General features: G+C 51.3%; 1 protein-coding gene across 1 annotated transcript; it reads right to left on the bottom strand.

Moving 5' to 3' along the window:
• Positions 1 to 1,090: 1,090 nt before the first annotated feature.
• On the bottom strand, positions 1,091 to 5,105 carry GDF7 (growth differentiation factor 7). The gene is made up of 2 exons (XM_049784823.1): positions 4,736 to 5,105; positions 1,091 to 2,070 (listed from the first exon to the last, which is right to left on the bottom strand). Exons 1-2 carry the CDS (start codon positions 5,103 to 5,105, stop codon positions 1,091 to 1,093), a joined length of 1,350 nt encoding a protein of 449 aa, XP_049640780.1.
• Positions 5,106 to 24,201: the final 19,096 nt, after the last annotated feature.

Raw genomic sequence — 24,201 nt, 5'->3', positions numbered from 1 at the left:
GTGTAAAAGCCGTCCCAGACTTGATAACTAAATACGAGCACACGTTGGCCCCCTGAGTCCTTGGCTTCCTTGGCTTACAGTGGTGGGGGGGGGGGGGCTGCTTGGAGGCCGGGGTGCTCTGCAGAGAGCAGCTCCAGGATGCCTCCTCTGCTTTAAAGAGCCACCCACCATTTTCCCGGGGTACCTCTGGCTGGACTCTTGGGGGGAAAAGCTGGCGCTATTAACGCTGTTGGCGTTGCCCCTTCTCTCCTGCAGCCAGAGGCGAGCCAGTTCCTGAGCTCTGGGCACTGCTGGGCCTTCTCGGCCTGGCTTTTAGGGTTTCACAGCCTGGGAGCTACCATTTCACCCCCAATACCATATCTCCTCCCTTTCTCCCTCTCTTCGTATTTCAAGATTGATCCCAATTGGGACGGCTAGATTGTGTGGCTGTTAAAGTCTGGGTGGTCTTAGTGGAGATCAGGTACCCCTAAGATGCAATCTTTCCTAAAAATGAGCCTATGCTCAACTGTAGGCTTTAAAAGGGAGAGAGATAGGGAGGGAGAGAAAGAAAGAGCGTGCGCCCGCGAGTGAACAGCCCTTTGGCTGCATTCCTTCCCCCAGTAAATGGCACAAACCCAGTGCAGACCATCAGGGAAGCCTGTCCTCCCCCTTGAAGTTCACCCACCGCACACCCCAACTTGCAACCGGAAACAACTAGGAGGTGGTGGGGGAAATTCACTTCAGTTCACCCACCCTGGAGTCCCCTCAGCCCCCCAACCCGTTTCTACCGGATTCTGAGTCCCTCGCAGCGGCCAGCCGTCACATCACCTACTCAGACCTTTCTCTCCAAACTCCCCTACAGGCCTTGCCTGGCGGGTTCTCTCTTTCCAGGACTCTGGGGGTGCCTTCCAGGGCAAAAGTGTGCAGGAGTGAGTGTGTGAGTGTGGGTGTGAGTGTGGACGCTCCCAGCCCCTTCCTCTGCACGGACCAAGCGGCCAAAAGCGCGCGCGCGGGGGACACCCAGCCTGTATCGGGCCCATGTCTCCTCTTCCACGGGGGCGTCCGTCCTCGTCCTCGGCCATCCCCTCCCTGGCCAGGCCCGGCCCACACGCTACCTGCAGCCACACGCCTCCACCACCATGTCCTCATACTGCTTGTAGACCACGTTGTTGGCCGCATCGATGTAGAGGATGCTGATGGGGCTAAGGCGCGCGGGCACGCAGCAGGACGCGGGGGCCGCATCGGGTGCCATTGAGTTAAGCAACGTCTGGATGATGGCATGGTTGGTGGGTTCCAGGTGAGAACGCAGAGGAAAGTCGCACACGCCCTCGCAGTGGTAAGCCTCGTAGTCCAGCGGCGCGATGATCCAGTCGTCCCAGCCCAGCTCCTTGAAGTCTACATGTAACGGTTTGCGGCTGCAGCGGCTCCGGCCACGTCGTCCGTGTCCCCGGCCTGCGCTCCCGCTACTTGGGGCCCCCCGCACCCCATTCACCGCCGTCCGTCGTCGCCTGCGGCCGCTCAGGGCCATCGTGGGGGGCACCCTGAAGCCGGGGTCCGATTCGGGAGATGGATCGGCGCCTAGCGCGGCTCCCAGGGCTCGGCGAGCCTGGGTGCGAATCTCCCGGAATAGGCTGTCCTTTCTATGCGTGCGGGAGGACACCACGAGCAGGGCGCGCTCCTCGGACACCTCCCCGTTGCTGCCACTTCCAAGAGACCCGAAGCCCAAACCCCGCAAAGACAGGGGGTCCCGCGCAGGACCGGCCACCGCACGCAGCCGCAAGCAGAACGCACGGCCGGTGCGCGGTTCCCGCCGGTGGCCCCGCAACGCGTCCGCCACGTCGAACACCTCCCAGCGCTCGCCCGGCTGCGGGTGCGAGTCTGCGGCCCGCGAATGCAGCAGGCGCGGCGTGCGGGGGGCTCCCGGGCAGGTGGACAGCAGTAGCAGCAGCTGCAGTGACCATGCAGAGCTGGCGCTTCCAGGGTTCGGGGCCCTGCGCAGCACTCGAAGCTCCGCGGCCACCACTTCGTCGACGTCCGGGAGGCTGGACACGTCGAACACAAAGCTCTGGCCCGTCTCTGCTGCAGACTCTTCTGCGGGGGTGAGGCGGGAAAGAGAGAAGAAAGAAAGAAAGAAAGAAAGAAAGGTGGTTAGGAGTCAGAGAGAGGGAAAGAGCATAGCGGTAGGGCATTTGCTTTGCATGCATGCGGCCAATCCAGGATGGACGGTGGTTCGAGTCCCTGCCTGTATGGTCCCCTCCCCAGCCTGCCAGGGGAGATTCCTGAGCGCAGAGCCAGGAGTAATGCCCCCTGAGCGCCACTGGGTGTGACCCCAAACCCCCCCAAAATAATAATAATAATAATAATAATAATAATAATAATAATAATAATAATAATAAAGGATGGTGGTCAGAGAGAAACGCCTCCACCCTCCACCGGCACTTCTTCATTTGCAAATAGCCTAATGGAAAGACCCCCCCCCCCAAAAAAAGACTACTGGAACCTGCAGCGCCCACATTTACCCAATTTTGAGCCCCCAAGCTGGTTTGAATGTTTCCAGCCAGGGGCCAGAGGAGAGAAGCAGTCGGACCCCACCTTACTTTCATCAGCATCCTGGACCAATGTTCTGAGCCATTGGGCCCCCCCAGGAACCTTCTTTCGGTTCCAGGCCAAGATTTGGACCCTGCTCTGTCGTTCGGTAATTTAGCCCTCGACCACCCCAAAACCGTAGTTTGCAGGGCCTTGGTCTGAAGCCAGGCAGGCAGAGCAGTGGCAGAAATAAGAGAAGGCACCTCCGGAGAGCGCCTACTCCTCTTCCAAGACCAGCGGCCAAACCGACCGCTTGGAGCACGACCTCACAGGACTAAGGTGAATGGAGGAGGTAAGGGGTCAGCGCCCTGATCGCTCAACGGAGATCCCAGGAGAGAGATGCAGAGTCCCAGGTGTGAGTGAAGGAAATTTGTGCCACCACCAAACTCGGCTATTCCTCCTGCCCGCCCTGAGGCTCTCGACAATTGCTGTCCCCGGGCTGAATGGGGGCCCTCAAAGTCGTCGCTAAACTGGGGGTGTGGTGGAGGGAAGGAGGCGACACAGAGCAGCAGAGGCTCCTTGACCATCCAGCCTTGGGGACAACGGGGATGTGATGCCCCATGCAATCTGGGATCCCGAACTAAGGGCGCTGCTGTTTCCCTTCGGAAGTTTCTGGCTGTGCCAGGCATCCAGGACCCTTCATGCAAAGGCCCTGTGGGGTACAGCGGTGACCACAGGGATCTGGGGGGGTTGAAGAGTAATACGAAGGGTTCTCAGGCCTGCAGCCTTCTCCCAGATCCATCCTTCCCCTCCATCAAGATGATCTCTGAGGTGACGGGAAGTTGTTTCTAGTCTACGCATTTTTTAATTTTGGGGGGGGAGCTGGGGGAGGGGTGAAATTCCACCGGGGAGCAGATAAGGAGCTCCCTTTGAAGCGCGTCATATGGTTTCGTTTTGCCCCAAATTCATGAAGATGGCAGAGTCCCCTTCCCACAGCATGGAAGGAAGATTCGCTCACCAGCCTGAGAAGAAGTGGCCTTCCCCTTCCAGCCGCCCTGGATCTGGGTGCTGCAAACTGGCCCAGCGCAGGGAAGTTGCAAAAGGAGGTAGATTCTCCCAGGGTGTCCTTTTCCCCCTCTCCCCCGTGGAGAATGCTTTTCTGGGGTCTGGATAGAGCCTGTTATCTGGGTTCCCTGCACCACCACCCCTGGCTTCTCAGAGCCGCCACTGCTCCACTCTTCTGCACCACACCGGTAGGAAGATGAGGCCCAAAGCCGGGGCGGACTCCCCAGTGTGGTTTCTGCTTGCTTGTATTGAGGCTGAGAAAGGCAGGACAGGCAGGACGAAGCTTGCGAATGCAAGAGGCAGTGCCCAGGCCAGCAGGGGTCTCTGCAGCCCTGGCCTCTCCCCGATCCTGCAAGCGCAGGGGGACTGAGGCCTGGCTTAAGGCAGGGGGTAACTGGGACATCACAGGGGCGTGTGGGCTGATGGAACTGTCTGTGGGGCAGTGCCCTGTGCCCTGGAGGGTGATCTGCCGTCATCCCTGCCAGTCTTGGGGACAGGCCCATCCATTCAAGCATCCTTGAGACTCCAGGCCTTCCCGGCTTTTCTCTCCCTCCCCTTCTTCCATGCCAGATCTCTGGCTGGATAGAATTATGGCCTAAATTACTTGCATTTCCGCCTGAAATTAGTTAAAAAAAATTTTTTCCCCTATCTGTCTGCTTTAATGACTTCAATAGAGATTAATAAAATCCAGATGATACCGCAACCGCCCGACCTCACCCAAGTTCTACCTTCCCAGGGCCCAGGGCGGAGCCAGGTGGGGCGCGCCGCAGTGTGCGGGAGAGGCCCCGCATTCCTGCACGGAGCTGCTGCGGCCGCTTCTGCCGCCTTCCCACTAGGTCCAGTCCCTCCTGCGCTCCCGGGGTCCCAGTCCCGGGTACCCCTTGCTGCATCCAAGCAGGGCTTTCCTCCTTCCTACCTTCTGCGGCGGGAACCCCCCTCGACGGGCACCAAGACCCCTGGGTTTTCTCTGCATCTGGGACTCAGCCCACCTCCTCCAGGACGCCCGCCAGCCGGGCCGCGAGTGCATCAAGGGCTCCCGCTACTATGCGAGCACAACGGGGTCGGGATTGGGGGGGTCTCGGCTGCGAGGGATTGCACCCCCCCTAGGTGGAAGCCTCAGCCCTGGACGCGCTTCTCCAAGGAGCACTATGCGTTGAGTACCTACCTGGAGTCGCCTGATCCGCAAAGCCGGTGATGGTATCTGCGCGGCCGTGGTGGCCGGGACCCGAGGTTGGAGCCCCCTTCCCGGCCAGGCTACGGTAAAGCGACAGCATGAACTGGTGTGGCACGATCGAGCCGTTCCTGAAGCCCATGCCGGCGGCGCGACGCGCAGCGCGGACCCCGGGCACCGCCGCCGCGGCGAGGGCCGGGATAGCGGTATCTCCGGCTGCCGGGGCGAGGGTCCGAGCGCCCCCCGGACTCTGGGCCGGCCCTGCCCCCGCCGCTCGCAGCACGGCGGCCGCCTCGAGCCCGTCGCGGGGCCGGCAGGCGCTCAGCAGCCAGAGGCACAGCGCGGCGGCCGCGCTCAGGTCCATGGGCGGGCGGGCGGCGCGGGCTCCGTGGCTCCGGGAAGTCCCCCGGCGCCTTTTGAACATAGTGTTTAATAATGGGGGGACGTGTGCGCGGCGGCCGAGGCCCCCCCTCTCCTCCCACTCCACCCCTGCCCGCCCAGAGCCGGGCGCAGCGCCCCCTGCTGAATGCTCGGCCTGGTGCGCGCGCCTCGCCCCCAAACTCCAGCCTCGAGTGGCTTCTGGGGGCGCAGCCTCCGCCCCCCACATCCCCATCCATCCCACTCTACCCGCTTTCTCGATAAGTGAGGGTCCCCGGTCTCACTTTTTCTAGCCAAGGCAACCCCCTCTGTCTTCCCTCTGCCCTACCCCAGCCAGCTGCTCCCTTTTTTTTTGTTTGTTTGTTTCTTTGTATTTTGGGGGGCCACACCTGGTGACGCTCAGGGGTTACTCCTTGGGTATGCGCTCAGAAATCGCTCCTGGCTTGGGGGGACCATATGGGACGCCGGGATTAGAACCACCGTCCTTCTGCATGCAAGGCAAATGCCGTATTTCCATGTCATCTCTCCAGCCCCTGTGTTTTATTTTTATGAGCTACACCCGGTGACGCTCAGAGGTTACTCCTTGGCTATGCTCTAAGAAATTGCTCCTGGCTTGGCTTGGAGGGGACCTATGGGACGCAGAGGGATCGAACCGCTATCCGTCCTAGGTTAGCACCCGCAAAGCAGACGCCTTACCGCTTTGCGCCACCGCTCTGGCCCCCAACTACTGCTCGTTTTTTGGAAACGCGGGGTGAGTGAGTGGGTGTCGAATTGATCCGCCCAGAATCTCTCCAACCCCCCACTCACTTCACTGACAGAGTCACACCCGCCCCCAGCCCTCGAGTGCAAAGTAGGGGGGACGCGAGAGGTGGGGCCGACCCCCTGCACTGAGATGCCGCCGGGGCGCACAGGGGCCAGAGGGCGGTGATTGGGGTTCTGAGTTTCCACCCAGCCACGGTCTTCCTGCTTCCCGCCCCCCCCCCACTAACACCCCGCCTAGGTGGGGAATGGAAGAACAATGAGCAAAATTGGGGAGTCCTGCCTGGGTAGGAGAGGGCGAGCGGCAACCAGCGCAGATGAACGGAAGGACTTGGAAAGATGCAAAAAGGTTTGCGCGCGCGGAACGCGCACTAAGTCGGGGCCTCGGCCTTGAAGGAGCGCGGGGGGAGGGGGGTCCGAAGGCCACTAGGGGTGAGGATGGTCCCCTCGCGAGCCAGTGGTTTTCCCTAAGACTTTCCTCCTGTATCCGAAGGGATTGGGGGTTGCCAGAAATGAGGAATCGAGGTGCGGGCTAGGTCGGGGCGCATTACGCACCGGGAGATGGAAACCCCGCAGTGGCGCGCGTCCGGGGCCACAGCCACAACGCGGGACCCGGGTGGGCCAGAGGCGAGGCGTAGCCATCGGGCAGCCCCGCCTTGAAAGAGTGAACCCAGCTCCGAAGCCGGCGGAGACCGATGCCCACAGTCACGGAATCTCTCGAAGGCGCGCGGAGGATGAAGACGGAGGCCGAGTCTCCTTTCTACGAACACCTCGGCCGACTGCGGGGCGCCTCTGCCCAGTGAGCTCCCCAAGACCTGAGCGAGCGGGATCCACACCCGGCGGGACACACACCGGGCGCATCCTCCGGCTTCACTTGAGGGCAGAAGGGCACCGTGGTCGCGGCTAACGGGGCGTCAGCCCAGTGAGACGCTCCGGGGTGTACAGAGCCGGGTGACTCCCCAGCTGAGATCCCGGCTCCGTCGGCCTCCCCAGTTCCAGCACCCGCCGTTTCGTCCCAAACGAACTCCCAGGCGCGGGGAGGCATGGCCACAGTGCCTGGGATTTTCCGGGGCTCCCTCAGGTTGGAATGGAGAGGCCGAGGCCTGTCCAGCTCTCTCACCTGGATGCTGATACAACGGATCTGCCCAGATTTGGGGGGCGGGTTGGCAACTACGGGGGTGAAGGTGAGAGCTCAGGACTAGGCGCGCCAGAGCTGCAATAGGGGTCCCTCTATTTGGGCCGACAATGGAGAGTTGGCTCAAAGGGATGGGATGCGCATCTGGGTCTCTGGGTGATCCCAAGCAGCCGTGGAGCCCCCCGGGGTGTGTATGTGACGGGCCTGCGCCCTAACTGATCCAGCGTTCCTCAGCTGTCTCTGATGTTGGGTTTCCTCTCTCTGCAAACTTCCGTTTTGTTTCGCAGTCCTGGAAGCCACCAGGAGCAAAGTGCCTGGTTTATGCAAACATCCAGGGAGTACAAGACTGGGTCAGCGGTCCTGATCCTGACCTCGCTGTCTTGAACTCTTAACCATAGATCCTTACGTGGTCTTGGCAACATTTTTCTCCCATTATAAAGGGGATAATAATGGAAGAGCTGGCACGGGCTTGGCACAGCCAGTACTGAATACCTGCTTCTGGATGGCGTGGTCCCTCTTCTCCTTCAGCTTCTCCACTCATGTGTGGAAACTTGGGTTGGTGGCATCTCTGCCTGCACTGTTCGCCTTCCTCCTGGCATTCCCTGCTATCCCTGCTAATCCCCTGCACAGTCTGGAGTCTGGCTGTAAAGATTCTCATCTCTAGGGGCCGGAGCGGTGGCACAAGAGGTAGGGCATCGGCCTTGCACGCGCTGACCTAGGAAGGACCGCGTCCCATATGGTCCCCCAAGCCAGGAGCGATTTCTGAGCACATAGCCAGGAGTAATCCCTGGGCGTCACCCAGGTGTGGCCCAAAAGAAAAACAAAAATAACAACAACAAAAAAAAATCTTCTGGACCTTAGTCTGTGGCCAGAAAGCAGCAGTCACCCCCACCCTGCCCCTCTTTCCTTTTGGGCGCCAGGGAGACCATGGCAGAGAATCATTTATTCCTGGGGAGGAATACTTGCTGCCTGCCCATCAGAAGCAATGCCATTCTCACCTGTTTCATGGCCTGTAGAATTGTTATTCATTCATTCATTCACTCACTCACTCACTCACTCACTCACTCATTCTTCCCTTGTGTATTCAAACATGAACCTGCCCATTCCCTCTGCAGTGTGTTGTGGAAGGCAGAGGTGGCTCCAGACCCTGGACTGGAAGGTGGAAGTGCAGCCAACTGGGAGTCCATGGTCAGGGGGGAACTGGATCTGGGGGTCTTTGTTAGGAGCAAAAGCTGCACGGGTTGGCTTGGGTTGCTTGGCCAAGCTTCTCTCCTGACCCTCAGATGATGCCTACACTTTGCCCCCCTAGGATGCCAGTGGCCTTACCCACTTCCTGGTGTCATTTCTTTCACCCCCAGCTCCACCCCTTCAGGTGGATCTGTGCTGTGGTTCCCATTTTAAAGACAAAGACCATCATACCAAGAGAAATCCTCATCCAGGGTCCCTGATAGTGGCAAAGCTGGGGCAGAATCTCAACACACATTCCAGCCCCCTGTGGGGTGCCTTTGGCCTGGGGGACAGAGTGGGGAGTTGGCTCAGAATCTGCAGCAGCAAGCACCCAGCACCTGGGAGAGGCAGATGATCCTGGGGCAGGAGGTAGAGGGGGAAGATGCTTCTACCCACCCTTCCCTTCACTGCCCAGCTCACAGTTCCTGGCCCTGAGCACAAGGGCAGGAGCACTAGGCCAAACTGCATGATGTGAACCGTACAAGGCCCAGGACTGGACTAGACCAGAATGGAGCCTCTGATGTGCTCCCTTTTCCTTGACTCCCAGAGAAAGGGAGTGAAAGCAGCAGTGTTCAACCCTGACCTGTCAGCAGAGCACCTTGGGGTGTGTGTGTGGTGTTGGTGGGGAGACATACATTCCAGGCTGGATGGGGCTCCTTTGAGGTGATTTTGAGAGCCTTGGGTGAGTGGTGAGTGAGCCAGGATGATGGATATCTGCTTGCAGCCTAGAGACCTGGCAGTCAGGTCTCTGTGCTAGAGGGACATTCAAGAGGAGGAAGATGTCACTAGGGTTGGGGGGGTAGGAAAGAGGAAGGTAGGGGAAGTGGAGGGAAGAGAAGAGGTGACAACAAGCTCCCAGGCAGGTGCAGGAAGTGTAGAATCATTTAAATTTAGTTTCTACACTCTACACACACACACACACACACACACACACACACACACACACACACCTCACCCCAAATAGCACCTTCTGGGGGTCCCTGAAATAAACCATGTGGGGATTTTCTGGGCTGGGCAGATGACAGGTGTCCTGACCTCACTGACATCCTGGGGTCTCCTTGCTACTCACACAGCTTCCCCCTCTTGCAGGAGCTGATCTTTTTCTCACTCCAAGCCACTCCAGGCCACTAAGTTTCCAGGCTCTGCAGGAAGCTGTGGTGTCATTTGGGCAACTCCTATGCAGACACCCAGGTTTGTCTGCATGCTCCCACCCCAGGTGACTCTGAGGATCTCTAAGCTGCCCCTGAGGGTGACCATAACCTTTAGAGGTGCCACTGAGGTTGCAGATGCTGACCATAGAAGGCCAGCCAGGGCCCCGGGTTGTGGCAACTTAGGAACTTGGTTCCAGATTGCACATAGTAACCTCCTGGCACGGGACCTACTGGCACAGGAGCGTGGACTGACTCCAGTCACTGAGTCCCCTTGTTTACCTAGACTAAATGTTTCCTGGTGTGGGGATAAGAGAAGGTCCCTTAGCAATGGTGTATCTACCCTGCAGTATCGACCCAAGAAAGCTAAGTTCCCCAGTAAAAGTGATCTGTAACCTGTTATCTAGCCTCACCTAATAGAGGCCCTTTCTGTAATACTGGGCCTTGCTCCCAGCAGATCAGAAGGCCTCTCTTAGTTCCTCTGCTCCCCTGCAGATCAGAAGGCCTCTCTCAGCTCCTCTGGGGCACCCTGGAGGTGTAGTGTGGTGATGAGATTCTGGACTTTGCAGTCAAGCACTAATTTAGGAAGATATGATGATCCCCAATTCCTAGATTGGTGAAGGTCCTGAGAGTCAAGGAATCGAATTCAGGGGGAGGGGCGGGCAGAGAGATAGCACAGTGGTAGGACGTTTGCCTTGCATGCAGCCAATTCTGGACAGATGGGGTTGATTCCTGGCATCCCCTGTGGTCCCCAAGCCTTCAGGAATGATTTTTAATTTCTGAGCACAGAGCCAGGAGTGACCCCTGAGCACCACCAGGTGTGACCCAAAAAACAAAACAAAATAAAAAAAGAAAAAGAAAATGAAATAGAATTCTGGAGCTAGAGAGAGAGAGAGAGAGAGTACAGCAGGCAGAGCACTAGCCTTGCATGCATTTGAGCCAGATTCATTCTCTGGCACCCCATAAGTTCTCCCAAGCCTCACCAGAAATGATTCCTGAGCACAGAGCCAGGAATAAGCCCTGCATGCTGCCAGTTATGATCCACAAACAAACAAACAAAATAAGAATTCATATCCTTCTTTTGGCCACGGACTCCAGTCTCTCTGCCCTACCTGGCTTTATTTTATTATTTATGTCATTTTGTGAGGTACTGTAATTTACAAAGTTATTCATGATTGAGTTTTATTCTAACACCAACCCCTTTACCAGTGCCCACTTCTTTTGACAAATGTTCTCAGTTTCTCTCCTACTTCCTAGCCTGCCTCTATGGCAAAAAACATTTTTTTTCTTTGAGTCTCTGTAGTTTACAGTTTCATGCAGAGAAACCTCTCCAATATCTCCTTCTCCAGAGTGACCACTTCATTTCATCATTGTCAAAATGTTACCCTCCCTGTCCTATGTCCAGTCACACAATCCATAATATAAACCCATGCTTCCTAGTAAAGACAAGTTCTCATAGTCTCATGCTCATTTTTTTGTTTTGATTTGATTTGTTTTTTTTGGGTCACACCCAGCAGGGATTACTCCTGCCTCTATGTTCAGAAATCGCTCCTGGCAGGCTCTCGGACCCATATGGGATGCCGGGATTTGAACCACCATCATTCTGTGTCTAAGACAAACACCTTACCGCTGTGCTATCTCTCCAGCCCCTCGTATTTTTTTTGTTTTTGTTTTTGTTTGTTTGTTTGTTTGGCTTTTGGTTTTTTGGGCCACATCCATTGACGCTTAGGGGTTTCTCCTGGCTATGTGCTTAAAAATTGCTCCTGACTTGGGAGATCATGTGGGATGCCAGGGATCAAACAACAGTCTCTCCTAGGTTAGCATGTGCAAGGCAAACACCCTACCATTGGCCATCGCTCTGGTTCCTACCCCTCTCTTTCTGAATTCACTCAGCATTAGTCCACATAGTATCAAATTGTCTGACTTCATCTTTTTAATGACTAGGTGGTATTTCATTGTGTATACGTACCACAGTTTCTTTACTTAGTAATCTCTTTGGGGCCGCTTGGGTTATTTCCACATTTGGGCTATTGTTATAGTGCAGCCTTAAACATTGGATTGCAAATATTTTTCCTGCGTTGCTCTTCTAAAAATGGGGCAAAGGAAAAGAAGGACTTATGGGCTAGAGCAATAGCACAGCGGTAGCACCATTGCCTTCCATGAGGCCAACCCTGGACAAACCCGGGTTTCATCCCCAGCACCCCATATGGTCCCCCGAGCCTGCCAGGAGCGATTTCTGAGCACAGAGCCAGGAGTAACCCTTGAGCACCACCTGGTGTACCCCCCAAAAAAAATTGGGGTAAAGAGATAAACATCAACTTCCTCAAAGAAGACATGCACATGGGTAAAGGGCAGATGGAAAAAGGCTCTTCATTAATCATCAGAGACATTTCATTAAAATGACAATGAGCGATCACCTCACACCAGAAAAACTGGCCCATGTCAAAAAGAGCAAAAACAATCTTTGCCGGTGTGGGTTCATCCGAGGAGAAAAGGAACCCTCATTCATGCTAGTGGAATGCTGACCAGTGCAGTCTGTTTGGAAAACAATATGAACACTCATTAAAAATTGATACTTCAGGGCCAACGCAGTGGCGCAAGAGGTAGGGCATTTGCCTTGCATGTGTTGACCTAGGATGAACCACGGTTTAATCCCCTGGTATCCCATATGGTCCCACATTCTAGGAGTGATTTCTGAGCTCATAGCCAGGAGTAACCCCTGAGCATCACCGGGTGTGGCCCAAAAACCAAATTAAAAAAAAATTGATGCTTCCATCAAATTCTATGGGCTCTAGCAGTTCCCCTTCTTTGAATGTATACCCCATGCCTTCCTGGCTTTGGGTCTACAATTGTGTACAACTGAGTGACCAGGTTAAGAGCTGGAGGGTATGAGGGAGGAGAGGCTTCTGCCAGGACTCAGCCAGTTCCCTGAGGTGAGGGGAGCTTGGTGCCAGGTACTCTGCCCCGGAAGAAGATGGTCTCCCTGGAAGGGTGAAGAGGGGAGGAGGCAGCTTCCCACCATGGCTGCAGCCTCCCCCAATTAGCATTAATCCATCAAGTGGCCTCCACTCCACTGTAGAAGCTCTTCACCCTCTCCTGCAGTAAGGCCTGGGAAGAAGCTGCAGGTGCCCAGAGATTCCCACAGGGCTCTGATGCCTAGGGATTTCCCTCTCAGCCCAGGGCTGATTCAACACATAACCAGGGCAACAGCTCAGGCATTTACAACAGGGTGGGCTGTAGCCCCTGGGCCTCCGGCCACTGCATGGGGAGGGCTGGGTCAGAGAAGAGGGCCTGGGACCTCTAGAAGTTCCAGAGGGGATATCCAGAGGAGTGGTGGGGCGGAGAGCTGACGGATATTGCCATCTGCTGGCCACTGGTTCTAACAGCATCACTTGCTTTGGGGCAGGGCACGGGCACTGAGGGTCTTTTGAACCCTACCGGAGTGATCCCTGAGAGTAGAGCCAGGAGTGAGCCCTGAGCACCACTAGATGTGCCCCCCTAAAATGCCCCCTAAGTCTATGGGCCTTTGACTTTGAGCCAGAGGAGCTGTCTGTCTGTCTCTGTCTGTCTCTGTCTGTCTCTGTCTCTGTCTCTCTCTCTGTCTCTCTCTGTCTCTCTGTCTCTCTCTGTCTCTGTCTCTCTCTCCCTATCTCATTTTTTCTAATTAAAAATATATCTTTAGGGACCAGAGAGATAGCACAGCGGTAGGCACGCAGCCAACCCAGGATGGACCTGGGTTTGATGCCTGACATCCCATATGGTCCCCTGAGTTTGCCAGGAGCGATTTCTGAGCATGAAGCCAGGAGTAATCCCTGAGAACCACCAGATATGGCCTAAAAACAAAAACAAAACAAAAAAACTTTACTTGGGGCCGGTGAGGTGGCGCTAGAGGTAAGGCGTCTGACTTGTAAGCGCTAGCCAAGGAAGGACCACGGTTCGATCCCCCAGCATTCCATATGGTCCCCCCAAGCCAGGGGCAATTTCTGAGCGCTTAGCCAGGAGTAACCCCTGAGCATCAAATGGGTGTGGCCGAAAAACCAAAAAAAAAAAAAATCTTTACTTAAACACCAGAGTTTAAAAAGTGGTTCATAATACAGTTGATCCCACTTCCACCCAATCACAATGTTATTTGTGATTGAGTTTCAGTCAAACAAGGTCCAACACCCTTCAATAGTGCACATTTTCTGCTACCAATATCCCCAGTTTTTCTCCCACTGCCCTCTCCCCTGCCTGCTGTGCTGTCACGTGTCTTGGGAGATGCTGGTAGCAGGGCCCCATCCCTCAATGAGATTGTGGGAGAGCTCTGCTGTCAGATTGCCTCCAACTGCATTAACCTTGGTTGACTCCATCAACATCAACTTGCAGGCTCTCACCTCTTTCACAGAGAAGGACCCCACCTGTCAGGAGTGGTAAAAAAAAAAAAATAAAGTAGGCAAAGATCCACTCTTTGGGGGTTTAGTGAATGTGAGGGTGTCTCTGCATACATACTACTATCAGGGAGACCTGGGCATGGGTGTCGGCCTCAGACAGTTCAACTTCTGAGCACAGGTCAGTCTCATGGGTCTGGCTTAGACCAAGGTTTTACAGTTCCTGACAAGGTGATTCAAGGCTCATATAGTTTTCTGGATAAGCTGTGGTTTACGCCATTGAAAGTGCATTCTTCCAAGCCATCTCCTCATTGTGACAAGTTCTTTGAGGCATTTTTCTTCTGTAGACTTGCCTTTTATGAAACTTAGCGATTTGGAATGTTCTAGAATTGGGTCTCTATTACATTCCTTGGAGATCCTTGTAAATATATCACATCTCTCTCTTCTTTTCCGTTTCCTCCTCCTCCTCCTTCTCCACTCCTCCTTCTTCTTTCTACTTCTGCTTCTTCTTTCTCTTCTCTTTTTTCTTTCTTTTCTCTTTTTTCTTCATCTTCCTCTTCTTGGTCTTCTCCTTCTTCTCCTCCTCCTCCTCCTCCTTTTCCTCCTCTTCCTTCTTAAAGGTAAGATCTTTTGAAATAAAAATCAGTGACTCTTAGAAGTGTTCAAAGGCCAGAGCAATAGTACAGCCGGGTAGGCTGTACACTTGCACACTATAGACCCAGGTTTGGTCTCTGAGCCTGCTAAGATTGATATTTGGGTGCAGAGCCAGGAATAGGCCCTGAGCACAGCCAGGTGTGGCTCCAAAATTAAAAATAATGATAATTTAAAAAAAGAACTGGGGCCAGAGTGGTAGCATAGCGGTAGGGTGTTTGCCTTACACATGATTGACCCAGGACAGACCTTGGTTTAATCTCTGACATCTCATATGGTCCCCACCCCAACCAGGAGCAATTTCTGAGTGCATAGCAAGGAGTAACCCCTGAGCATTACCAGGTGTGGCCCAAAACCCAAAATAATAATAATAATAATAATAATAATAATAATAATAATAACTGTGCAAAAAAACTGTGCTTAACATTTTGGAAAGTCTCTGCCCTGTCCTGTTCAGAAAGCCTGACACACTCACCGCTGACTAGGAAACCCTCGGCCTGAGATCTGGGAAGACCAGGCTGAGAAAGTCCAGAGTAGAACTGGACAGACCAGAGGGTATGTGCTCCCAGTCACGAAGCAAGAGTGGAAGCACTCCCTAAGGTAGAACAGAGCGGGGACATGGACAGTAGGACCAGGAGTGTCCTAGTTCCCACAACATAAGCGAGCTGTGACTTCCTGGACTGAACAGGGGATCTGGTGTCAACAGGTGGGTGTCCCAGCATCACCCTCCACCCCATAAAGACACTCTTGAAAGTAGCTACAGGTCCAGAATGGAAGAGGACTCAGGTAGAATGTGGGTCTGCTGCCATGGGTGCAGCTGCATTAGTTCAAATGGGGTGACAGAAGCAAACTCTCCAAAACTACCAACAAAGCTCTTAAAAAAGAGAAATCCCCCTCCCCAAAACGTCCCCCCACCTCCCAGCTTAGCAAAACCAAACGAGACTGCAATATTTTTTTTTGTTTATTCTTTTGTCTTTGGGCTAACACCCAGCCAAGCTTAGGGCTTCCTCCAGGCTTTCTGCAAAGGAATCACTCCTGCTGGTGCTTACGGAACCAAATGTGGTGCTGGGGATTGAACCCATGTTGGCTGAATGCAAGGTAAGCGCCTTGCATTGTATAACTGCTCCCATCCCAGTAACATTTTTTTAATTTATTTTTGTTTTGGGAGTATACTCAGTGGTGCTCAGAGCTCCAAACCCAGCAACATTTTATTTTTTAAAACTTTAGTTGTTTATTGATGGATCGATTGGTTGGTTTGGGGGCCCACCCAGCAGTGTTTAGGGATTACTCCAGGCTCTGCACTCAGAAATCACCCCTGGCAGTCTGGGGCACCATATGGGATGCTGGGAATCAAACCAGGGATGGTCTGGGGTTGGTTGGGGGTTGGCTCCGTGCAAGTCAAACACCTCATTGCTGTGCTATCTCTCCATCCTCCCTCTCCCAGCAACATTTTAAAGAAACTCCTCTGACCAGTCTTTCAAGTACAGAAGTTAGTGTGCTGCAGGTGCAACAGAGGAGCGTGCAGGAATTTAAATGAAGTGAGAGTCAGAGAGACAACTCAAAGGCTGGAGAATGTGCTTTGCATGCAGGAAGCCTGGGTTTGAATCCTGCTGCTACTGCATATGGTTCCCTGAGCACTTTTGGGAAGGGACCTCTGAGCCCACCAAGTGTGGCTTAAATTATAAATAAGCAGGTAAATAAAATAGAGCTAATAGTGTCCAGTACCCCAGCACAAGCATGACATGTATTCACAGTGGCTGCCTGTCTGGATGGAATCACAAAATAACTATTCCAGGGGCCAGATTAATAGCACAGTGGTAGGGTGTTTGCCTTGCACGTGGCTGCCCAGGACAGACTTGGGTTTGATCTCTGGTGTCCCATATGGTCCCCTGAGCCAGGAGTGATTTCTGAGCACAGAACCAGGAGTAACCCTTGAGCACCACTGGGTGTGACCCAAAACCAATCAATCAATAAAGTTAAAAAAAAAAAACGGGCTCCCAGGCCTCCCCTAAAGCTGACTGGTACATCAATGCAATGATATAGAGTCCAGAAACAATAAATGATGCTTTTAAATATTTAGAAAAATAATAGGAGCCAGGGCCAGAGCAATAACACAAAGAGTAGGGCATTTGCCTTGCACATATCTGACCTGAATTCGATCCCCAGCATTCCATACTCTGAGCCTGCCAAGAGTGATTTCTGAGTGCAAAGCCAGGAGTAACTTCTGAGCACACCGGGTGTGGAGCCTCCCTAAAAGTAAAATTAATAATAATAGGAGTTGTTCCAATAGAAGAAAAGTGTTTCAAGTCGAGTATCAAGTCGGCTGAATTTCCATCTACTTCTGGAAGAATCCTCCTGCATCTGAGGCCTGTGGTCCTTGGCCCTATGGGCCAAATGTGCTTGTCTGCACCCAGACAGAGGACCCTTTGGTTCTCTACTGCATCCTCACAGTTTGGCTTTTGGTTAAGGGAACTGCGCCCCCTCTCAGCCTGGCCCTCCTGGAATGTCCTGCACCCAGTGAGCATTGATGGGAGGGATAAAGATTTGCAACCTTCAGCCCAGTTTAGAACACAAACAGGCCACCCCACTGGTCCTTCAAGGGGTTCATCCTTTCCAGCTCAACTCCACCCCTCCATCACCATCTCGCCACCCCATTGGCATCTCCACAGGCACCCAACTCTGTGTTCGGGGTCAAGAGTGTGTCATTGTGGTGCCTACTTTTATGATATTTGTAAGTCTGAACATTTCCACATAGAGACTTCAGGAGCCAGAAGATAAGACAGTGGGGAAGGCATCAGCCTTGCATACAACCAACCTGAGTTTGATCTCTAGCACTGCATAGGATCCTCCAAGCCCAGCCAGGAGTAATTCCTAAACACAGAGCCTGGAGTAAGTCCTGAGTACTGCTGGTGTGGCCAAAAAAACAAATAAATTAAAGCTTTGGGGAGGGAGAATGGGCAAAAGAAATGACCCATTTCACAAAGTATGAGTTTTTTCTCATACATAAAACAGAAAATGTAAATGTTTTTGCAATCAAGTGAGTTCTGGTTTGTTTTTGGCTTCCAGCATCATTGCTTTTTTTCTACCTTCTAGAGAAATTTATTTCTTCTCATCCTTCTTCCCAGTATTTATCTCAGCCCTGATGTGTGTCTATTTTAAATGTGCTGACAAGGATCCCACTGCAAAAAACCTCATTCAAAGGAACTTGAGCACTTGTTTGAGAAGTCCCAGACGAAGAATCCAGGACTGGCTTATGTGTGTGGCTGTTCAGTGCCCTCAGATCCTCAGTCTTTTTTTTTTTTTTTTCTCCTGACTACAATTTATGCCTGTGCTTCACAAGGACAATCTAAGTAGAAGACAAGATGCAAAACCACCCCATGTGCCATATCTCCAAGCCCAGGTAAATCTGAATCAGGGTCTCACAAGAAATAATCCAAGGGGCCCGGAGAGATAGCACAGCAGTGTTTGCCTTGCAAGCAGCCGATCCAGGACCTAAGGTGGTTGGTTCGAATCCCGGTGTCCCATATGGTCCCCCGTGCCTGCCAGGAGCTATTTCTGAGCAGACAGCCAGGAGTAACCCCTGAGCACCACCGGGTGTGGCCCAAAAACCAAAAACCAAAAAAAAAAAAAAATCCAAACCAGGTTGAGGGTGAAACACTTGTAGTCTGGCTGTCTTCTAACTGGTATGGAGGAGCCTGAAGCCTGCCAGAACTACTATTTTTATTAAGTATAGAGACCACCCCAAGTGGGGGCAGCTATTCTGAGCCTGTCCCACCCAGGTTTACATATAAGACAACCTTTGTTTTGGGTGAAACCAAGTTACAAAGAAATTAGATACAAAGAAATTAGGGATAAGCTTTGTTTTAGGTAAAATAAGGTAGAATCCAACAAGCTACAAGGGAAACAGGGAACAAACGTGTCTAACTTTTCCAGCCTTAGAGGAAGTAAAAGGCAAAGAAAGAGGAAGAAGGTACATATGGCCTTTGAGAAATTGCCACATGTTTCCTCTCCTTTCAGTCAGCATAGAATGTCCCATGGCATCAACAGCAAAGCCAGATATCATGGCATCATTCCATGACCTGGTCTACCCCCCACCCCACTCCTCTGCACCCTGATCTCAAGCTGAGAAGCTGGGGGCTGCACCCGTGCTAACACCACACATTCTCTCTCTCTCTCTCTCTCTCTCTCTCTCTCTCTCTCTCTCTCTCTCTCTCTCTCTCTCTCTCTCTCTCCCCCCAGCAAAGCCTCTGCCTGCATCCCAGGGACTGAAGCCATTTCCTTACATTGTCCCTTAAAGATGAAGGAATATTTCAACTGAGCACGTGGGGTTCCCAGCCCCCAAAGCACTGAAGCAGTCAGTCCCCAGAGCACCCAAGTGGGCAGTGCTGGCTGAAGCGTGGTCAGAGCTCAGCTGGGTTGGGGATTCCAGCAGGTAAGGAGACTGAGGGAGCCACCCTTAGCAACTTGGTTGGCATCCCTGCCTTGCCAACATGAGCTGGGCTTTGGGAACGCAGCAATGAGCAGAAAGCATCAGATTCTGATCCTGCATTCCAGACAAACCGTGTGTGCAGTTACCCAGTGTCCCCCAGTTTAGAGAGGGCAGAGGGGGTTTTCCCCGCAATGGGGTCATTTCTGCATGGTGGTTGGAGGCCCACACACTTTTTTTTTGTCCAGGAAATTATTCCTGACTCTGCATTCAGGTGTCATTCCTGGAAGTGCTCAGGGACTATATAGGATGCTGGGGATTAACCCATTTGCAAGCCACCCCCCACCCGTGCTAGTGCCCTAGCCCCCCCCCCATACACACACATTCTTTTTTTTTATTTAAAAATTGAATATAGGATTTTTATTCAAACAATGTACACAGGGACCAAAAAGTTAATGAAAAGTTGTTCAACATCAGGCTATTATTACTGTTGTTTTTTCATTTCAATCTAAACAATGAAATAACATTTCGGAACTATTAAAATGACTATCATAAACATAACAATGTGGTTGGAGTCCAACAGAGAGATAGTAAAGAATGTTAGCCCTCCATTGTTTTGTAAATTTGCCCACTGGCATACAATTCATAATCCACTCCATATGATTTCCTAAGTTCGATTAAGAGGTATCTCTGAGTGCTGAGACAGGAGTAAGCCAGGAGTGCGGCAATGCCTCATCCCAAAATAAAAACAAAACACAATAATAAAATGTAATAACAACAATAATGAGAAAAATTGGCAAAACTCTTTCACTATTATAAACTTTATACATGGTTGGTAATAAAATTAGATGGTATTATTTATTTACGTATTTACCGGCATATAAGACGACCCTTCAACCCATGAAAAACTTCCTAAAAGTCTTAAAAGTAAGTTACTTCTTAAAAGTAAGAGGGGTGCGGATCACTCGTCCCTGAAGCTGGAACAAGTTTCAGCATGCCGTATACCGGCATATAATATGACTCCTGACTTTTAGGAAGTTTTCATGGGTTGAAGCGTCGTCTTATACACCAGCAAATATGGTATTCGATTGCATTATTTATTAGATAATAGAATTATGCTATTAATGTGTGTTAGGGCCTGAATGATAGATAAAATATAATCATAAAACACAATATAAATTTTAAAATGCAAAAGAAGCTATTGATGCTCTAAAGAAATAGCATATCTGTTTTGTTTTGTTTTTTGGGGGGGTCACACCCAGCAGCGCTCAGGGGTTAGTCCTGGCTCTATGCTCAGAAATGGCTCCTGGCAGGCTCAGGGGACCATATGGGATGCCGGGATTTGAAACACTGACCTTCTGCATGAAAGGCAAACGCCTTATCTCCATGCTATCTCTCCGGCCCCAGCTTATCTGTTTTTAGCCAGGCTCAAATATGGTCTCTTGATCTCTGCCAAGAAAAATACCTAAATTCACACACTTATTGTTAACAAGGCATCAACCTCAGGTGCTCCTGGTCTCTGGGGCTCTCAACTACAAGACTCTTCCCAACAGGCTCCCCACTACCTCTCTTACCCCCAGAAAATCAGGACCCTTCTCTGAGACACTGGAAGGCCCTTTTTTGGAGCACTGAGGTGCCACTGAGCCCTGATATTGGCCTCTGTCATTGGAGTTCAGTGCAAAGAGCACCGAGTAGGGGCAGGAAGGGCCTTGGGGTCACTTTAATTTGGGAATATTAATTTGTTTGTTTGAAGACCTCACTTGGTGCTGCTCAAGGGCTATGCCAGTTTTATGGGGTTTTTTGGGGGGGGTTCTCTTGCCTCTTGCAATGCTCTGAGGGCTCCATGTGGTGCTGGGGAAGGAAGTGACATGACATGGGGAGCCTACACTCAAACCCCTGAGCCTCCTCTTTGGTTGTATCTTGGGCCACTTCGGAAATGACACCTCTGTCCCTAATGCCTCACTCCATGTCCCCCTTCTAAGACCAACTGGCCCTGGTGCCCAGCTGTTCCCCACTACTGTACTGGGGGGGGGAGTCTGGGGGAAGAGCTGGAAAGTGGGCCCTGAATGCAGAGACAAGGACCTCTGCTCCAGGACCACAGCAGGGACTTGGGAGAAGAAGGAATCGGTGGGGGAAATGGGGAGACCAACAGGCATTCAGCTGCAGGAGCTCAGCCCTGGATCGTTGCATTAATTATTAATTAATAAGTCCTAGTAGTGTGGATGGTGAATGGTGAAGCCTTTCTCCGCTTCAGCCAGTGGGTCTGTAGGTATTAGGGTGATGGCGAAGAAATGATCCACAAGCAGTCAGTTGAAGTTTCAGGAGACATCCAGTTTTATTACAAGGCCCTAACCACCACGTGTATATTTTTCACATGGCCTCTAATCTAAGCAGCCTCTCTGCATCCATCCTGTGTCTCTGATCTCCTTCCTTGCAGCCTCTGCCTCTCCTCGCCTCCCAGGCAACCCCTTAAATTACCAACCACAGACCCCTCCCAGCTATGGCATGGGGGGAAGGTAACACTGGGTCAGGCACAGCCCCTGGTCTGGGAGGAGAAAGGGGCAGGGGCAAGATTCCTAGGAGTTGGGGAACCCAAAGGGGGAGGAGCTGGTTATAGTCTAACAGAAGGTGGGAGGTGAGAGGGCTGCCACCTGGGAAAGAAGGGAAGGAGGGAACAAGAGAACTTCCCCGGAGAACGAAACTTTGGAGGTGACAGAGTTTCTCTCCTGACCAAATCCAGATCCCTTTCACTCAGCCTTTCTCAGCAGTGGGTGGGCATGGTCCCCTCTGAGCAAGGACTCACCCAGAATTAGTTCCTAGAGGACCCCCTTTTCCATATCCAATCAAGCTCATGTTCCCAACTTGGGAATCGAAGACTCAGCAAGAAGACACCCCCTAGATTCCTGTCAGGTCATCCCCTCTGCTCCAGGACTGTCATTCCCTGCTGCCCAAGTGCTGTGGTGAGTTGCACCCCCTCTGTTTCTTCCCACCCTCCCCTGGCAAGCTTGCTGTGGGATCATTTTCTTAACAGGAAAGATGAAGGTACTTCTGGAAGCTTTAAAGGCCTTGAGGGAAGGCTTCTCTTTAGGTTCAAAACTCTCAGCTCTGCGCGGCCTCCCACTGGGCTCTCCAGCTCTCAGAGCATCCCCAGGGTGTCTGTCTCTGGTCCCTGTATCTTCACTGTGGTCCTCGGACCTCATTCTTTAGGCTCTAAACCGAGCACCCCATCCCCAGAACTTCTAACGAGGACACAACAGGAGCACTTAGCGCACGAGGACACCCACCGAGGACTTTGGAGCTAGGTGTGTGTGTGCTGGGTGGTGGTGGTGGAGTGTCGGATCAGCTCCCCCAGCTCCAGGCCCTCAGTGCGGGCTGAGCTTCCCGTGCAAGGCTCCAGAAAGGCCTCTCTAGGGCTGGAGTGATTGCACAGCTGTAGGGCGTTTGTATTGCACGCGGCTGGCCAGGAGGGACTTAGGTTCAATCCCCAGCGTCCCATATGGTCCTCCAAGCCAGGAGTGTTTTCTTAGCGCAGAGGCAGGAGCAGGGGTGGCAAACGCGCGACTCCGGACCAAAATGAATGCGGCTCTTTGCCTCTTCTCATTCTTTTGTCTACTGTGGCTCTTTGCCAAGTTTGGATTTTGTTCTGCTGCTTCTGAGGAGGGACCTCTGAGGAGAGATCTCCGAGTGCAGAGTCCCGTCTCCCCCACCTCGGAAACAACTGCACGGGCCAGCGAGCAGGGGGACCCGGTGTCACATGTTCGGTCACATCTGGCCGTGAGTTCTGAGTGTGGAGGACGCAGCACACCCTCACCATCACTGCAGGATTTTGACCCTCACTCAAAATGGCAAAATGCAATATGTGTTTAATAGACTATTATTAAAATTAGATGCTTTTGTGTGTTTGTCTGTTTTGGCAGGTCACTGCGTGGTGTGGCTCTCTGACTCTCACAGTTTAAAATTTTGGCTCTTTGTGTCGAACTTGTTCGCCACCCCTGGGCAGGAGTAACCCCTGAGCGTCATGAGGTGTGGCCCCAAAACCAAGAGATAATAATAAGAAGAAGAATAAGAAGAAGAAGGAAGAAGAAAGAAAGAAAGAAAGAAAGAAAGAAAGAAAGAAAGAAAGAAAGAAAAGAAAGAAGAAAGAAAGAAAGAAAGAAATAAAGAAAGAAAGGAAGGAAGGAAGGAAGGAAGGAAGGAAGGAAGGAAGGAAGGAAGGAAGGAAGGAAGGAAGGAAGAGAGAAGGAAGAAGAAAGAAAGAGAGAAAGGAAAGAAAGAAAGAGAGAGAAAGAGAGAAAGAGAGAAAGTAAAAAAGAAAGAGAGAGAAAGTAAAAAAGAAAGAAAGAGAGAAAGTAAAAAAGAAAGAAAGAGAGAGAGAAAGAGAAGAAGAAGAAAGAGAAGAGAGAAAGAAAGAAAGAAAGAAAGAAAGAAGAAAGAAAGAAAGAAAGAAAGAAAGAAAGAAAGAAAGAAAGAAGAGAGAGAGAGAGAGAAAGAAAGAAGAAAGAAGAAAGAAAGAGAAAGAAAGAAAGAAAGAAAGAAAGAAAGAAAGAAGAAAGAAAGAAAGAAAGAAGAAAAGAAAGAAGAAAGAAAGAAAGAAGAAAGAGAAGAGAGAAGAGAAAGAAAGAAAGAAAGAAAGAGAGAGAGAGAAAAAAGAAAAGAGAGAGAAAGAAAGAAAAAAGAGAAAGAAAGAAAAGAAAGAAAAGAAAGAGAAATTAAGAAAGAAAGAGAGAGAAAAAAAGAAAAGAAGAAAAAGAGAGAGAAGAAAGAAAAAAGAGAGAGAAAGAAAGAAAGAAAAGAAAGAGAAATTAAGAAAGAAAGAGAGAGAGAAAGAGAAAGAAAGAGAGAAGAAAGAAAGAAAAAAAAAAAGAAAGAGAGAGAGAAAGAGAGAGAGAGAAGAAAAAGAAAGAGAGAGAAAGAGAAAGAAAAAAAGAAGAAAGAAGAGAAAGAAAGAAAGAGAAAAAGAAAAAAGAGAGAAAGAAAGAAAAGAAAGAGAGAAATTAGAAAGAAAGAAAGAAAGAAAGAAAGAAAAGAAAGAGAGAGAAAAAGAGAAAGAGAAAGAAAGAGAAAAAGAGAAAAAAGAGAGAAAAGAAAAAAGAGAGAAAGAAAAAAGAAAGAGAGAAAGAAAGAAGGAAGAAAGAAAGGAAGGAAGGAAAAGGAAGGAAGGAAGAAATAAGAAAGAAAGAAAGAAAGAAAGAAAGAAAGAAAGAAAGAAAGAAGAAAGAAAGAAAGAAAGAAAGAAAGAAGAAAGAAAGAAAGAAAGAAAGAAGAAGAAGAAGAAAAGAAAGAAAGAAGAAAGAAAGAAAGAAAGAAAGAAAAGAAAGAAAGAAGAAAGAAAGAAAGAAAGAAAGAAAGAAAGAAAGAAAGAAAGAAAG

This window comes from Suncus etruscus, chromosome 12 (assembly GCF_024139225.1).
Source record: "Suncus etruscus isolate mSunEtr1 chromosome 12, mSunEtr1.pri.cur, whole genome shotgun sequence".
NCBI lineage: Eukaryota > Metazoa > Chordata > Mammalia > Eulipotyphla > Soricidae > Suncus > Suncus etruscus.
This window is presented reverse-complemented; position numbering and strand designations above follow the sequence as displayed.

What these genes read in the sequence shown, in the direction of transcription:
- GDF7 (XM_049784823.1), bottom strand. Translation starts at nt 5,105, where the DNA reads ATGGACCTGAGCGCGGCCGCCGCGCTGTGCCTCTGGCTGCTGAGCGCC. An exon ending in TGCGGATCAGGCGACTCCAG is followed by an intron (nt 2,071 to 4,735) that starts GTAGGTACTCAA and finishes TCACCCCCGCAG; the next exon opens with AAGAGTCTGCAGCAGAGACG.